We start from the raw sequence: 17205 nt of genomic DNA on the forward strand, positions 1-17205 counted from the left end.
AGGACAGGCTGCCTCTGTCTGCTGGAAATCACAGCTATCACATGGAACTGCAATGAGCTTCATCAGGAATTACAGTAAATTAATTAAACAGTCATTAACTATATTCTTTGTTGATTAGTGATACAGATTTTAGTCACTCACGCAGAGGAGGGAGGCAGAGTAATTTTCTGTTGCATTCACAGTCTTTGGAAAGTGGTGAGTCACAGGGAGCTGCAGAACCCAGCACCTGCTACCTGCTCATCGCCAGCACAGCTTTGCCAAAAACATTCTGAAGAAATTGTGACTGGAGGGCAGCCAGAGATCAGCCTTTCACTCACCAGAAACCTCCCAAATGTCTCTCATGCTGCTGAAGTCAACAGCAGCCAGAAAACCTGCCTGATTTGCATTTTAAGACATTTTAAAGAAAATTACACGATTAACTGAGATGTTACTCCATATTTTTTTTAATATTCACTGAAACCTCTCAGAGCATAACAAAAATAGGCATCCCAATTAAAAAGAACCCCAGTGATTGCATGAACAACAAAAGGAAGACAAAATGGGGATGTGTTTTTGTGGGTGTGTTAAAAATATTACCCTAATTGGGATGCTATTAAAAAAATAAATAAAGAAAAGAAGATTGGTTCAGCCTCAGAGGTTGACTCTTCCTGTCTTTTCCTTGGCAATACATAAAGCAAAAGTAGAAATACCTGAAGCAGTCCAACAATCATACTTGGATGCGGGGGGCAGGTTTTGAAGGAGTTAGAGGAAAGCGAGATAATAGGAAAAAACCCACCTTGTTAAGCATTAGGATGGTGAGGAATAATCCCCATCATCCCATTCTGAGCCCTAAATCTTCCAGTGTTCATTACACTAATAAATTCCACCTGTGAGGGCAACAGCTGCCTCAGTTAATTTTTTTCCCTTTATTCTAGTTAAATAAGTGCAAACATGGTCTGGAATGTTTAAAAAAAAAAGTAAAAATGAGCTAGGGGATTGTCTGGCTTTATCTTTCTCAGAGGCTACTGTCTGTAGCTGGAGTTGGTGCTGTTGTTACTGTAGGAGTCTGTGAGTCCTTAGTAGGTTGTGGTGTTTGTCCACACAGTGCTTGGGTGAGCCAGCCATCTCCTGCTGCTTCCATTGGACAGAGGAAAGGGAAAACTTGTCTGGGTACTGAGGGCCATGAAAATATTTGGCAATGTTGCCGTTGGTCTAATTCGTGTAAAATTTTGTACTGGGTTGGGTAAGAGTACAACTCCCTCTCCAGTGCTCTGCTGCAGGCACTGCTGATGGAGAATATCCTAGAACTATTTGAAACACACAGTGGTACAACAGATAACTCCAGACCATCAGTTTCCCACACAATAGGATGCCTAAACAAGCAAACAGAATTCTGGAGCATATGGAGAGGAGATACCAGTTAGAAGTAGGGAACTGTTGTCTCACAAGTAGTGAGAGATTGCTAGAGTGAAACACCACCTTCCCTATGACCTGCAGCAGGAAAAATCGTAGTGACAGGTGGGAAAGCATTCAGGAAGAGCTGCAGAGCTTATCTGACTTCCAGAAAGTTTGTCAGACTAAGGAGTTTAAGAAGCTCAAGGCTAAAGGAACATTAAAAGGCAATTTGAGTTTGGTCTGTAAATACTTCATGGCAAGGAGATTTCAGATAGTAGGGGACTGTACAAAGAAAGACAGAAAAATATCCAATACCTAGAAGATCTAATTATAAAAATCTTTATTGGTGATAAAGAGCAGGATTAAAAGCAGTCAATTTAGCCATCTAAAAGTCCTGTATCTACTAGTTATCATCATTAACACATTGAAAGAAGCATTTCCAGGGGGTTATTTATTCCATCTATCTTAAGATGGATGAAATTGCTTGGAAGTCTGGCTTGATTAATTTTTTTGACATTATGCTGGAAGATGAATTTATAGAAGTCATTTACCCAGCTGAAATTTTCCAGTGGGACTCATCTCCTCCAAATGTGCATTTCTTTTAAAGTTGGCAGCTGATCAAGATAATGTCTTGAGATGCAGCAGAACACCCCTTACTTCTGATTTTAAGATTGGCAAGGGAGCCTGTGGAGCATAAGCAACAGTGGGAAGAATGGGAAGCTGGGTTTGCACAGCTGGCCAAACTGAAGATCCTAAGACAACAGCTCTTCAAAAATCTGATTTTTCTGGGGAATGGGTGAGGCTGCAGAAGATTCATACCAACATCAATCTTCTTAGAATCATTAGGCTGGAAAAGACCCTTAAGGTCATAGAGTCCAACCATTCCACCAGCACTGTCAACCCAAGTCCCCAAGTGCCACATCCACACAGCTTTGAAATCCCTCCAGGGATGGGGACTTCACCATTGCCCTGGGTAGCCTCTGCTAGTGCTTGACAGCTCTTTCACTGAAGAAATTTCTCCTAATATCCAAGCTAAACCTCCCCTGGTGCTATTGAGGCTATTTCCTCTTACCTGATTGCTTGTTATCTGGTAGATAACCTGTCCACCTGTTTTCAGCTTCTTTCCAGATAGTGGTAAAGAGCAACGAGGTCCCCTATTAGCCTTTTTTACTCCAGGCTGAGCCACCCCAGCTCCCTCAGCCCCTCCTGCTGCTCCAGCCCCTCAATGTCTGCTTTGCAAATGCTCAGAGCTGCCCCAGGATCTGAGGTGTGGCCCCAGCAGTGCGCAGCACAGGGACAGTCACTGCCCTGGCCCTGCTGCCACACCACGGCTGGCACAGCCCAGGTGCCTTTGGCCTCTTGCCCCCCTGGGCTCCTGTCCAGCCACTGTCCCCAGCACCCCCAGGGCCTTTCCCAGCTTTCCAGCCCCTCTGCCCCAGCCTCAAGCTGCAAGGGTGACCAAGCATCACATTTTCCCAGCATGGCAAGCTCATCATGCTCACTGAGCAGTCAGGAAACACAAACCAACAGCTGCACGTCAAAACTCATACGATGCTTTTCTCAAGTTGTATCACCCTCTGCCATTCAGGACTGCAGGTGACAAACATGTGGCCTTCTTTCCCCACCTCTTCCAATATATGCCTGATTATGCAGCTGCTGTATAATAGCTGCTGATGCTAGTGGGACTGTGCAGTGATGGCTTAATCTCTTCAGAGAATGGGAATCTCTGGGCAAAGCTTCATCCCAGCACCACCTGCCAAGTCCTCATCTCTCAGGTTCTGTGGGCTCAGAGAGCCAGTGGTGGTAGCAGCACTGAAGAGGTGAAAATTATTTTTGCATGTAAAAGGCAAAAATAACTTTTTCAAACTTTGCGTATGGAAGTACTGTGAGATTATAGTGGACATGAGAGCATCCAGCAATAGGGTCTGTTACAGTGTGTGCATGTAAAAGCTGTGGTGGAATTAATCATCCTGAATTCTTACAGCCTTTCTGTTTCTCGTCTAATGTAAAGGTGTACACATGATAGCTGCAGTTATCACTGGGCAGCTCTAGGAAGCTTAAATTTCTTGTCATAAAAAAATGAGCACACAGTAGATCCACAATATGAAATGTGTACACAGATTAAAAAAAAAAAGCCAAATAATGAAAAGTACAATAAAACAAAACAAGAATAGCTCACCAGCTGGCAGTCACAATGGTACACAACAAAAAATCTCCATGCTTCGTAAATTATCATTCAAACCGTGCCATACCAAGTGGAATTCCTCAGTCCTGTGACACTAACCAAACACTGTTTTTCTTTCTCTGTGACTCAAGAAATGCTGCTCTGCAGGGCTCATACACTGTCACTGAGCCATGCAAAATGTTCCTGTTGCAGCCAAAGGACATTTTATGGCCCAGCATACCCATATCTAGATGCAGCTGTGAGACAATTTAAAAATAATAAACCAGTCACAGTTCCAGTGCTGGCGTCAAAACATGTTTCTGTGTAAAACCAGCCATACAGCTCAGATAACCACAGAAGATAAATTGTTTTCTTGCCTTTTGCACTCTGCTAAAATTGCCCAGGGTCCTTGGCCTCTTCTCTTTCCACATCACAGCGCACCTCAATTTCTCCTATCACTTCTTTACACGGGAAAGGCGGGGAGAAAAGAGGGAAGAAGCATTTCTGCATAAAATTGCCTTTCTAACATTGCTTCCAGTATGTAGTGCTGTAACCAGTGATGGTGATGTGGGTGTTGCCCTTCTGGTCCTAACTGCAAAGAAATAAATTTAAAAATTATTTATTGCTTGGATGATTATGTGCAAGGAAACATACACTGGATCTACAACAGGAAGCCAAACAGGAACCAGATTAAATTGCAAAGGCTTTACTCCTTTTGATTTTAGCTGTTGATACTTTTGTTAATGTTGAGAAGCAGTTCTGTATTGTTTTTTGAAGTATCTTCAGAAACTTATTTTAAAAGAAATAGTTTAAATTTTCCTGCCACTAGTAAAGCCATACAAATTCAGTTGTGAAAAGAAAAACATACACAGAAGGAACAGTTGCAGGAAACATGACTGGTTCCATCCTACAATGAAAGCTCTCAACACAATAATTACTACATATTTTCTCTTTACCTCTGACTCAGAGGACTAGCCCTCTTAATACTGAAAAGTGAGAGCAGAAAATAAAGCTCTTGGTAAAAGGAATAACTACTTTAAAAAATACTTTTTCTCACATGTCATTAATGTGCATTTCATTTCCAGAAATGACAGAATCTCCTGTATTGTGCGGAGGTAAATAAAAAAGTTAATTTAACTTGGAGCAAATACCCAACTCTGGGCTGAACGACGGGCTTGGTGCTCAACACTCAAGTGCTGAAACTGATTCCTCCCTCCTAAATAGATGGTTGTGCAGCTGGAGCAATTTGTGCCTCTGGCGAGGCATAGGGAAGCAGCACATGCATCTCGTCTCAGAAGACTGTTCTGAGAGCAGTTCCAGCACCCAGAGGGGCTCCCTGGTTGTTGGAAGCCAGCACAGGAATTGGGCACCTTCCTCCACTGTTCTGTCCCCCATCCCTGCAGTACCCACCCTCCTACCAGGGGAACAAGAGCCTGGAGTATTTCTTAGTGATCCAGCTGGGATCCAGTTCAAGCAATATACTCATTTACTCTGCGTTGTAAACCAACATTGCCACCCTCTTTCAGACAGAATCTAGGAGAAACTCCTGTCCTGCTTCTAACGTAAGTTCCCTGAAATCTCAGTGGCTTTCAGTTTTCTTGACAGAGTTCTGTGAGCCTCGAAAGAAGTCAGCACCTCAAAGATCTGCAGGTAGTACCAGAACACTCCAATCTAATGTTTGGCTGACCCCTTTTTCCTTGCAGCATGTTTCAGCAGTTCAATTTCCATGAAAGTGATTGGGGTTTAGCCCCTGTTAGACATCAGGACATAGTATGCAGCAATTTTAATAGATTGACTTTTGCTGATGCCAAGATGTTAGGGCAAAAAGAGCAGGTTATTCACCTGATGTTGTCTGGCCAGAGCTGTTCTTTAGTTCAGTAGATTATTTTTGAATTTTACACAGAAACGAAGCTACACCTATATAAAGAATTTTATATACAGAGATTATATACAGGAACTGTGGTTCAGATAAATAGATACATAAATGAATACATGCATTTCTTACATCTGGCCACATTTCTCCTCTACTCACTAACTTTTCCCTTCAATTAATGCCAAGGGACAAACCATATTGTCCTGTATAACTGAGCTGTATTTACCCTCAGCTGTAACTTGCAAAGACTGTTACAACACTTAGAATCCCCATAAGTAAAGATACTCTGAGCTATACTGAGTATAGCTTCCACAGACAGCCTTTTAAATTATGTCCTTCATATATAAATAGATTGATTAAAAAAAATAAAAGTTACCAGACTGCTCTATAAGTGCTCTTTCTGAATCAAGCAATACTGTTAAACCACAGTTTTGGTGTTTGTGAGTTTTTAAAAATCCCTGTCAGTATTTTCAGTGCATTAGGAGGCTGTGTAAGCAGGGAAAGGCAGTGCCCTAATAAGCTGCATCATAAATCACATGCCAAGTTTTACTGCTTTTTTGTTGTTGTTGGTTTTGCTTTAACCTCACTTTCAATTTCTAGAGGATCTGTTAAATTCAAATTGTCAGTCAGCATGAAAGGAGGCCTTATTCTCCTATCATATACCTGAATTTTAACACAAAAGGGCACACTCTTGTAAAGGCTCCTGTACTTTCCACTGTGCCCCCCTGGACATAAGATAAATGGTTTGGCACTGCTGTATAAGAGCTCAGCACACAGGTAGAACATTTGAGTGTCTGAGGTATGTCAGAGCCACTCTAGGAACAGATTTTGAAAGCTGGTGACATCAGCTTTTGGGAAATTGGGATGAGCTGAAACCAGAGACAGCTTAGTCCTTACCAGTGATGCAGAAATATTTAAGTTCACAGATTTTTTTAAGAGCTTTTACAGCAGTACCAAGAACAAATTGAGGATCAAGCCCTTCTCCAGAGAGTGCCCATCTCTTACCCCACCCCCAGCAATATGCAGCATCTTTTGGCATATCATGAGCCTTAGGGATTCACCTTTCCTGCTACTGAGTTTGTGAGATGGGGAAAAAAAATCTAGGACTTCACATGCAGATGTAGGATAGGAATCTCCTCTTTCCAGAGAAGTGGTTTTAAAACAGTAACTAAAAAAATTACTTATTTCTTGCTGTGAGATATGGATTAGAGCAAGAGCAAAACAGGCTTAAAACTTAAAAAGGAATAAAGAAAGTTTATTAACAAACTACAAGAATAAGAACACCAGAATAAACTTCCAGAAAACCCTTTTTATCCCCTACTACCCACCATTCCCTTGTTCACATGACAGCATAGAAACAAAAACTTTGGAACTTTGGTGTTTAAAACAGTCTCAATTCCTGCTAGAGTCTTTTCATCAGTCCTTGTAAAGAAACAGAAGTCTTCTTCTGCTAATCTATGGAGTTTTCCACAAGAAAGCTATTTCTGTTATAGCTTTTCTATTTTTCTGATGCCAGCTGCCCAGAAATCTTGTCATCAGTTCACTCTTCCCATTTCACATCACTCTGAGGTGTGTTATGGGTCAATGAGTCTAGGGATGTTATTTTTAAGGATGAGTTATTCAAAGGCAAAAGTTCTTTTCATCTGTTTCTGTGAGCTTCCCTGGAAACAGTTTTCTCATTGGCTCTCAAGGCCTCAAATCTTCAACTATGACTCTATCTCACGCTCTTCCAGCACCTCACTGTATCACAATTACTCCACCTTTTGCTCAAAATCCAAACTTTGAACACTCCATTCCTCTCTATATACTCTGTCATGAATTAAAGGAGTTTTTTCAAGACTCTATGGTCCATCTCCATAGCTTTAACAGAAAAATATTTCAGCTTATAAAGCATCTCCTTATTCTCTACCTTTTCTGAAGCTTAATTCTTTTCTTTACTGTCTCTGATAGTTTATAAAGTCTCTTTACATGTTGATTACTCTCTTTTTTTCTCTCTGGATAAAAGGATTAATCTGCAAGTCTCATCTGGGTAATGAAAGGGTTAAAATCTTGCCCAGGCTTTGTAGATGGTTCTGTGATCTCTGCTGGAGCAAGAGCTGGAGCTGTCTTCGATAGAAGATTCTTCATGGCTGCTCTGGAGAGTGTGGTTGCTGTCTCAGCCTGCCGCAGGTCCAGAGCTTTTTTTTTTCTTTCTTTACTCGGCAGTCTCTGGTGAATTCAGTCACAGCAAAAACTGCAGCCGAGCCAGGGACCGGCCTGGCCTGGCCAGAGCCCGGGGCAAGCCCCGCAGGCCCCATCTCCTGGCCGGGAGCTTCTGGGCCCATGCGGCCTGGGCAGGGAATGGGAGGCCAGCCGGAGCTCTGTTACCTTTCACAACCAGGAAACAAAGAGACAAAGAAATTCCCAGGCTTAGGTCTTAAGGTGGTGTTCACAGGTTGATTTCACTTTTCAATGGTCAAAACTGCTGTCAGTTCTTAGAAATGACCGATAATTGGTCAGGAGAAAAGACTCCCATCAGTCACCAGTCACTTCAACTTCCTTAGCTCTCAAAACCACCTTAAAGGTGAAGTCACCCCATGACACTGTGTTTGAGGAAATACCTACAGGCTTTGGGTTTTCCATCAGAAGCTTTTAGGATGTTATAGGTCTGTTTTACATGTTCATCAAATCTGGTCATGAATAAATGTGAGGGAAGAAGGTTTCTAAGCAGAACATGGAGACTCCAGAAACCCTTTCACTTTGTGGTACTAGATTGTAAAACAGAGTCACGTATATTTACATAGAAAATTGTATATTTGCATGTGGCAGTATGAAAGTGAAGATGATGTTAAGAGAAATCTGTACCAGTGCTGCACATTTTTATAATTCAGTTTTTGGGACCAGTGAGGCTTCTCATTTCCTAAGTTAGGCTTGGGACTGTGAAGTTCCTGCACTATCAGTTTCTTTTGGAGCCTGTCTGAAGAGAAATGGAGTAGCTCTGCAGAGTTGCTTTCTGTTGACAGTAAAGGACCCTGAGGTGACTCTCTAGAAATGAACCCATCTTACCATTCTAGTATGTGCAGTTAGGTGGGATGGAAACCCACTTGGAGTATCTCTGCCATTAAATTACACTACACACAGCAATAAATCTCCTCTCCAAAGCAACCCACTTGGACCTTAAAGAAGCAGACAAAAAAAGAAAAAAATACTCTCTTGCCTCTAGCCCATCTGTTTTTAAATATCTTCCTTTATGACAGGAGTGCAATTAAAGCTATTTGGTCACTCCAGTTACATGAAAAAGATGTGAAAATGAGTCTCAAGTGGAATAATAAGTCTTGAGTTCCTCACGATACCCACATTCAGCTTGGCATTATGATGCCTTGGGGTCTTGAAAAAACTTGAAAGCAGCTCACAGTATTTATATAGAAAAAACAGGGTTGGGGATTTTTTGTGAATCACACAAAGAAATTTTGGTTCAGGTGTATCAGCTGTTGAAGACTGCCACATATTATCAGAAAAATTCATCAACAATCAACCAGATGAATTTCAGCCTCAAGTGACACATCTTATTCAGGCAGCTGGGTAGTTACATGAGGGTTTCATAAATATCCGGAGAATTAGTAAGTCAAATTTTCAGTTGTAATTTGCCATCCACTCTTTTAAGACACTTTAGAAGGCCTGGGGTGTTTTGAGTATTTTTTTCTCAAATAATCTTAAGAGGAGGAAGAAAACATTTCAGATCACGAAAAGTCAGACTTCAGCTCCTCAGTGAGGAAAACACAGCTTTTCAGTGATCATCTTTCAATTTACATCCTGGAATTTTCTTAATTCCTCCACTTAAAACTTGTAAATCAAACCTTGAATGCTTCAGATTTCCATTTAAAATAAAAACAAACCTCAGAAATTTTCTGGATGTTTTTGCTTTTCAGAACAGTGTTCAGGAGTATCAACCAATTCAGGAACTACCAAATGAAAAACACTGCTACTAATTGAAAAATACTTGACTTTCAGGAGCATAGAATTACTTCAGAAACCTTATTTACAGTAAGTAATGTTTATTTATGTTAGCAACCCAATTGGTTTCACATCACTGCAAGTGAGTATTGTAAAATACGGCCATTAGTAAGAAAATAGAGAAAATTGTATCCTGTGTAGTTTCATTCCTCTCCCACCCAACCCAGCTGATAGGACAAAAGATATATTTAATTTGTACAGTTATGGATATTCCAGAGACTCTACAGGAAACCAGTTTTCCCTCTTAGCTTTGGTCTGTTGGCCAGGCAGCCATATTAATAACAAAAGTTAAGCCAGCTGCTGTTTTAACACCAACAGTTCAGGGGAAGGAGCTGGACGAGGCCAATCCTTGTCTGCAGCAGCCCTCCAGGCTCACTCCAAGTGCCAGATCTCCTCCTGCATGCATTTGTAGGACAGGCCTTAGATCCAAGCAGATCCTAAGCCCTTCTTCCCAAAAGAGCAGCCAGATCTTTGGTAGAGTGACCACAGTGCTGTGCCAAAACCTGGCTGATCAAAATCAGTTCCTGAGTGGTTAAAATTTGTTTCCAAGCTCTCTGGCTTCCAGATCACAGCACTGCCCTACATATGAGTTCAAACCAGTGAGCCTACCAGTGTGAAGCCCAAACACATCCTATAGGCAAAGTGTTCCTATGAAAACCATCTCTGAACTCAACAACAGAAAGTCACGGAATCAACTTTAAAAGTAATTTAAAGAGGCAAACAAAGTTTGTCTACTGGTGGGATAACCCAGTCTCGTGGGTGAGTGCCTGCCAGTGGGGGCATGCAGCCGTTATTAGTTAGAAGGTCTTGGTATTAGTTTCAGATCTGCCTGGAAAATCAGCAGCAGTGGAGTTTAAATCTTTCAAGTTCTTGTCTGTCCCTCTGACACAGAGAGCAGCCCTACACCTCCCCTGGTTCACAAACCTTCCTCTGCAGGACAGCAGCATGACCTGGCCAGCAGGTACCTGCCTGACATCTGGCAGCAATTCTCTCTGCCCAAGCCAGCCTGTCCCTCAGGAATGCAAGCTCTTCCCAAAGTGTCTAAAGTTCCTCCAAAACCAGGAAGCAGCTCTCAGAAGTGATGTGATGCAATGTGCAGTTCAGGTTATATCCCCTGAGCCCTTATGGGAGTTGCACAAGCTTAAGCTGGTTTGTAGGTGAGATTCTTAAGAAATGCGGTGAGCGATTTAAAAAGCAGACTTACCAGCACTCATAACAAACTATCCAGATGTAAACTTCTTTAAAGTTGAGCTGCTTCACAAGTTGATTTTTTTCTAGTAAGCCTTTCTAGTAATTGTAAACAGTCAGGACTCCGATGTCTGAGACAGCTGACAGCAATCACCTTTTTAACACATGATGCCCTTAGGTGATAATTACCTCCCATTACACAGACAAGCGACTGAGCTGTGAAAGAGCATGCCTCTTTCCCACCTGCATTTCCTAGGTGGAAGGGAGAACAGCTGCACAGGTGACATTCACACCTTGTGTCTGACCTCACGGACACTGCTGATGTTAGCTCGTTGTAGCATGAGCAAATACACTGCTGTAAGCATAATGCAAGGGAAATTTAAATAATCCAAATTCTTTCTTCCTACCTGCAAAGCAACATTGTTTAACTCTGGTGAATCAGCCATGTATTGCACATTTATACTGTTTAAACCTTAACACCATCCTGAGGTATTTGCTTTCAAACATATTTTGACATTTCTCTCAATTTTTGCAGAATTGTCAGCTACAGTAGGAACAGAATTTCACAGCTTGAGTTGAAATTTTAGTCTGCTTTTCAAGTTGAACATTTCCAGTGCCTGACTTTTGTTTAAACTCTTAAGCACCACATGTCTGTTTTCCCTGAGCCAGCTATTGTTTAGAAATATTAGCAGTGGCTATCAGTGATGGTGGTCATTTTTACACAGTGGCTGTGACAAAATTGATTTGCCACCACTTAAGGTTCTCCTCTCATCTGAACCTCATGCAGGTGCTGGGATGCATTTCTCAGCTAGACGAGAGGAAAATTCATGATCCATCAAAAGTGAGGTAATTCAGCCTGGGAATGAAAATAGAGGCAAATCCAATGTTTCTTTATGGCAAGATGGCAGCATCCAGGGCCACTGCTTAATGCCGAGTTGTTCCTTGTCAGTTCAAAAAATACTGAACATCCAGCCTCTTTGGTATTGAGCCAACCTGAAGCAAATTTTTCTTGTTGTTGAAATTTCTTCAAACCTGACTCATTCAGCTGTTTTGATGCTCTCAAAAAAAATAAAAAAAGTATAAAAAAAAAAATTAGGAGCCCCATCTAAAAAGTCTGAGACTTTCCATTTTCTTTCATGTAAACAAGATGGCCAAATTGAGATTGAACCAGCAGCATTCAGTCTGGAATTCTGTAACTTTTAAGAATTGGTAACCCAAGGAACCTTCAGTGTATATTTTGCATATAATGTTACATGCTCTGTATAACATAGCCATAGGAATCTACACATGCCAAACTATGAAAATTATTTCCCTGCTCTTTGGCAGACACCACAAGCAGAGGGATTAGATTATATTCTATTTCTTTCTGGTTTGAAATGTATTTAGACAACTGAATGGCTTTTCATTTAATGCTTGCCTTACAATTAATTTATCATGTCCTTCCTTTCAATCTGGTGAGGTTTTTACAAAGTCTAGTGCATTGTTCTTTGTCCTCCCTCATCCTTCCATTTCTGGGGAAGGAGGACACATTCCCATTTCCTGAAACAATCAGTGTAGCCACCAAGGGCTTCTAATTGCAGAAAGCTGTTTGTTAGCCTGGCATCCCAGCTCTGCCTGTGACCAGAGAGAGCAAAAGCTTTTCTCCTAATCCCAGTGACCAGCCTGGAAGGCACTGCAGCAGAACCTTAACAGATGCAGATCACAGCAGGCCTGCTCAGATCAGTGTAGTGCCATTTTATGTCAGAGTAAAGCCTGAGCAGTTGCAGAGACTGATTGCTTTCGTGTGAACTGTGGGCCACAACTCATGTAAGTCATGGATCCAGGGTGTATCTGAGGCCTGAAGGGATTGTGGTGATCAATGGCGCTTGTATGTCAACACCAACTTAACCAGAGGCCTTGTAATGGTGAATGTGGCAACCTCATTTGTTAGAAAAATGGCAGAAATCTCTGCAAAAACTTGCCTCCAGAGGCTCTGAATCATTCCTTCATTACCAATGGATGACATTTCATTCCAGCAGAAGTAAGCCACCAAGCAATTTTTGCTGTCAAAGAGGAGTCAAAGTCTTTTAGTTGGCTGCTGCCTTGCCAGGCATTAAAAATCACAGACTGATTTGGGTTGGAAGGGACCTTAGAGCTTATCCACTTCCACCCCCTGCATGGGCAGGGACACCTTCCACAATCCTGGGTTGCTCAGAGCCCCATCCAACCTGGCCTTGGACACTTTCAGGAATGGGGCAGCCACAGCTGCTTTGGGCAACCTGTGCCCAAAGTGCCAGGGCCTCAGCACCCTCATGGTAAAGAATTTCTTAATAATATCAGATCTAAAATTCCCCCTAGTTGATGTGGCTTGACTGGGTGCTGTTCGTTGAGCAGCCAGGTAGAGTAGCAGTGGCAGCCTGGGGTGCTGTATTGTGACAATGACCTCTACCAGGGAAAAGGAGCAACCTAAGCCACTTCCAGAGTACAAGCTTCAGCTCCAAGTGCATGAAAATGCTATAGAAGTGACCAGAAGTGACAAACACAGGGTTTCTGCTGCCAAGCACCCTATGTTGGGAGACTGGAAAGTAACGTTCTTGCACATGGAAATTAGCATTCATCTTTCTTAGGAAAATGCAGGTATTTTTATGGGATCCTGCTGGTGCAAAATGATCTGAAGCAGTACCTCTCAACCTTACTGGTCCAGCCCCCCAGTCAATCAATCAATCAATCAATCAATCACACAACTCAATTTTTTGTAGGGGAAGAAGAATTTTTAGCCTAGCAACTGTCCTGTCAGGGTTTGGTTTCAGGGAGAAGCTGTCGATTTGGCCCAGACTCATCCAGCTTGGAAAATGCAGGGTGAATACTTGCTGTAAGAGGCTTTCAGAAATGAGTAGGGTCTGTGTGTTGTTTGCTCTGCTGTCCACATCCTCACACTCATTCTCCCATAGCTTTAGACAGATGAGAGGAATTGGAAGGAGATCCAGGGTACTCACAGGAGTGATATTTTAGCTTCTGTGCTGCAGACAAATATTCATGAACTTTGCTATGGTCTTTGGGTCCAGGGACTCCAGTAACTCTCAGTTTACACTTGATTTTACATTAACCTGAAGAAGGACCTTCTTCAGCAGCAACTTTGGGACACTCAGGTAGAGGAAAAGAGCAACTTGCTGATAGGTCCGACATATTTAAAACTGCACTCTGTCCTGGGACACACAAATGCCTCCTCTGTCTGCATCATCTCTAAACATTTATTTAAAAGCAAAGACAGATAAATAAAAGAAAGGGCATCCTGTCAAACAATCTAGTGATGTAAATTATGCAGATAGCAAATTAGTAAATCATTTCACAGGAGAGGAAGCACACATGGCAATCTACAAAAGAGTGAGCAGAAACAACTGAAGGTGAAGGACAGAGGTGCCTGCAAGCTGTGGTATGCGCTCATCTCCCCAGGTGTTCTTTTAATTAGTTATAGCTAAGTCTCCTGAGACTCTCTTCAAGATATGAACAACTCAATTTAAACTTCATCTGTGTGCAGACCTTACAAGAGGCAGGTTTGCATCTTGTGTTAATATGCATTTCTACCAGTATCAAAAAAGGACAGTGTCAGAACAAAACAACTTAATTTTTTTTTTTTTTTTTTTTTTTTTTTTTTTTTTTTACTTCTAACATGAATAAGGCTATTTGATTATTAGAAAGGAATTAGCTGTCTTGGCAGGTCTCATGTGACTGAGTTTTGGGTGAGGGCTTAAACCCTCAGAGTTGTAAGAAAATCACATATTTCTGTTTGAGGTCCTCCCTGGCTGACAGTTCTGTGAAAAACACCTCAATCTGAATTAAGGTAACACTGTTGTGCTATGGTTGAGGTGGCTGCATACTCCACCTTGCACTGCCCAGCATTTCACACTTACCTGCTTGAGCAAACAGGTGTATTTCTTTAATTTGTTCCTATGATTAATGATTTTAGTCTACTTCAAAGCATTCCCTAGCTGACCTTCAGCCCAGTCCCCTGCACCCTGCCATAGCTGTCTGTGGGCGGATCACACAGAGAGCTGCACATCTGCACAAGATTTAAAGCAGCAGATTTAAAGCAGCTGTAATGTCCAGAAGGTGCTGCAAGTAAAAAGCTTAGTAATACTTAAAACACTTGTGTGAGTGTCATGGGGTGACTTTACCTTTAAGATAGTTTTGAGAGCTAGGGAAGTGAAGCTGCTGGTGACTGATGGGAGTCTTTTCTCCTGACCAATTATCAGTCATTTCTAAGAATTGACAGCAGTTTTGACCATTAGAAAGTTAAGTCAACCTGTGAACACCTCCTTAAGATGTAAAGTCAGAGGACTCTTGTTCTCTTTATTTCCTGGCTGTGAAAGGTAACAGGGCTGGCCTCACATTCCCTGCGCAGGCCGCATGGGCCCAGAAGCTCCCGGCCAGGAGATGGGGCCTGCGGGGCTTCCCCTGGGCTCTGGCCGGGCCAGGCCGGTCCCTGGCTCGGCTGCAGTTTTTGCTGTGACTGAATTCACCAGAGACTGCCGAGTAAAGAAAGAAAAAAAAAAGCTCTGGACCTGCGGCGGGCTGAGACAGCAACCACACTCTCCAGAGCAGCCATGAAGAATCTTCTATCGAAGACAGCTCCAGCTGCTGCTCCGGCAGAGATCACAGAACCATCTACAAAGCCTGGGCAAGATTTTAACCCTTTCATTATCCAGATGAGACTTGCAGATTAATCCTTTTATCCAGAGAGAAAAAAAGAGAGTAATCAACATGTAAAGAGACTTTATAAACTATCAGAGACAGTAAAGAAAAGAATTAAGCTTCAGAAAAGGTAGAGAATAAGGAGATGCTTTATAAGCTGAAATATTTTTCTGTTAAAGCTATGGAGATGGACCATAGGGTCTTGAAAAAATTCCTTTAATTCATGACAGAGTATATAGGGAGGAATGGAATGTTCAAAGTTTGAATTTTGAGCAAAAGGTGGAGTAATTGTGATACAGTGAGGTGCTGGAAGAGCGTGAGATAGAGTCATAGTTGAAGATTTGAGGCCTTGAGAGCCAATGAGAAAACTGTTTCCAGGGAAGCTCACAGAAACAGATGAAAAGAACTTTTGCCTTTGAATAACTCATCCTTAAAAATAACATCCCTAGACTCATTGACCCATAACACACCTCAGAGTGATGTGAAATGGGAAGAGTGAACTGATGACAAGATTTCTGGGCAGCTGGCATCAGAAAAATAGCTATAACAGAAATAGCTTTCTTGTGGAAAACTCCATAGATTAGCAGAAGAAGACTTCTGTTTCTTTACAAGGACTGATGAAAAGACTCTAGCAGGAATTGAGACTGTTTTAAACACCAAAGTTCCAAAGTTTTTGTCTCTATGTTGTCATGTGAAAAAGGGAATGGTGGGTAGTAGGGGATAAAAAGGGTTTTCTGGAAGTTTATTCTGATGTTCATATTCTTGTAGTTTGTTAATAAACTTTATTCCTTTTTAAGTTTTAAGCCTGTTTTGCTCTTGCTCTAATCCATATCTCACAGCAAGAAATAAGTAATTTTTTTAGTTACTGTTTTAAAACCACGACAGTGAGGAAAGCACTTCAATGTATTATTTACCCACGTATATGTGTGGTAATAGAAGCACATTTATAGGAAAGGAATAGGAGTCAGAGTAAGCAGCCAGGACAAGTTTAATATGAGCAGGGAGAAATAAGCTTAGCCTCCCACTCTGGCTATACAGAATCAAAAAAGAGAAGGAGAATGCACCCATCCATAGCACACATAAGGTCATACCAGACCAAACAGAAATAATAAGGGAGGTAGAGGCCTCTTTACACCTCCTCTTCCTTCCTCATGCTTTTTCTTTGTCTTTCTTGCCTCCACAAATTAAATCTGCAGCTGAGAATACTACGAGTTTTTCTTTACAGGAAATACTTTGGTGTTGAGTGCTCCTGAAACATTATGGAAACTATTTGTGCTTTATGTCTTCCAGAAAATTATATTGATGTGCCTCAAGATGGGAGAGGTAAGACCAGACTTCAAGGAGCAGCTTTCAAGGAAACCAACTAAATTGCAAGAGCTGAAAAAATTATGGATAAGCAGGAAAGACTACAAAGAGGAAGACTGAGCAAGTCACCTGAAGACAGACACCATTCAAACAACTTCTACAGGCAAATTATATAGAAAGAGTCTCCAGGAGAAAGTAGTCTGTAAGCAATATTTTAATTCTAGACTGACACTCTTGTCTCTGGAAGGAAGCATCATATTTGCAAAAATGCTCAATAGGAAGAAAATTAAGTTGCTCTGGCAAATCCACACAAAGGTGGAAAACAACCACAAGACAAACCTTTGGTAGATAACTTTTCTTTGCCTCCCCATCCATCAATTGCCATTTGAGCCTAATCTCAGCCTAAGTGTCAGAATCCTGAATGTGAGTTTTTCCAAAGTTCTCTGGTGAACATTTTGTCACTCTAGGGTAGCTGCTGGCAACCCACATCACTGTTCACCATATTGACCTATGCATTGCAAAGGTAAGCAGAGCCCTTTCATTGAGTTAGACTGCAGGGTAGCAATCATAATATACATTTCTACATCACTGGCAATGATTCTGCTAAGACATCCGAGCCCATCTTAAATTCAGGTTC

General features: G+C 41.7%; 1 protein-coding gene across 1 annotated transcript in view; it reads left to right on the plus strand.

Annotated features, from left to right (window-relative positions):
* The window catches only part of LOC131591997 (protein shisa-like-1), a 79719-nt gene extending 63115 nt beyond the window's left edge, over positions 1-16604 (plus strand). The window contains exon 5 of the mRNA XM_058863184.1: positions 16554-16604. Coding sequence (XP_058719167.1) covers position 16554 — 1 coding nt within the window. The 3' untranslated portion in view covers positions 16555-16604. The remainder of the gene's footprint in view (positions 1-16553) is intronic.
* Positions 16605-17205: the final 601 nt, after the last annotated feature.

The sequence above is a fragment of the Poecile atricapillus genome, chromosome W, assembly GCF_030490865.1.
Source record: "Poecile atricapillus isolate bPoeAtr1 chromosome W, bPoeAtr1.hap1, whole genome shotgun sequence".
Lineage (NCBI taxonomy): Eukaryota > Metazoa > Chordata > Aves > Passeriformes > Paridae > Poecile > Poecile atricapillus.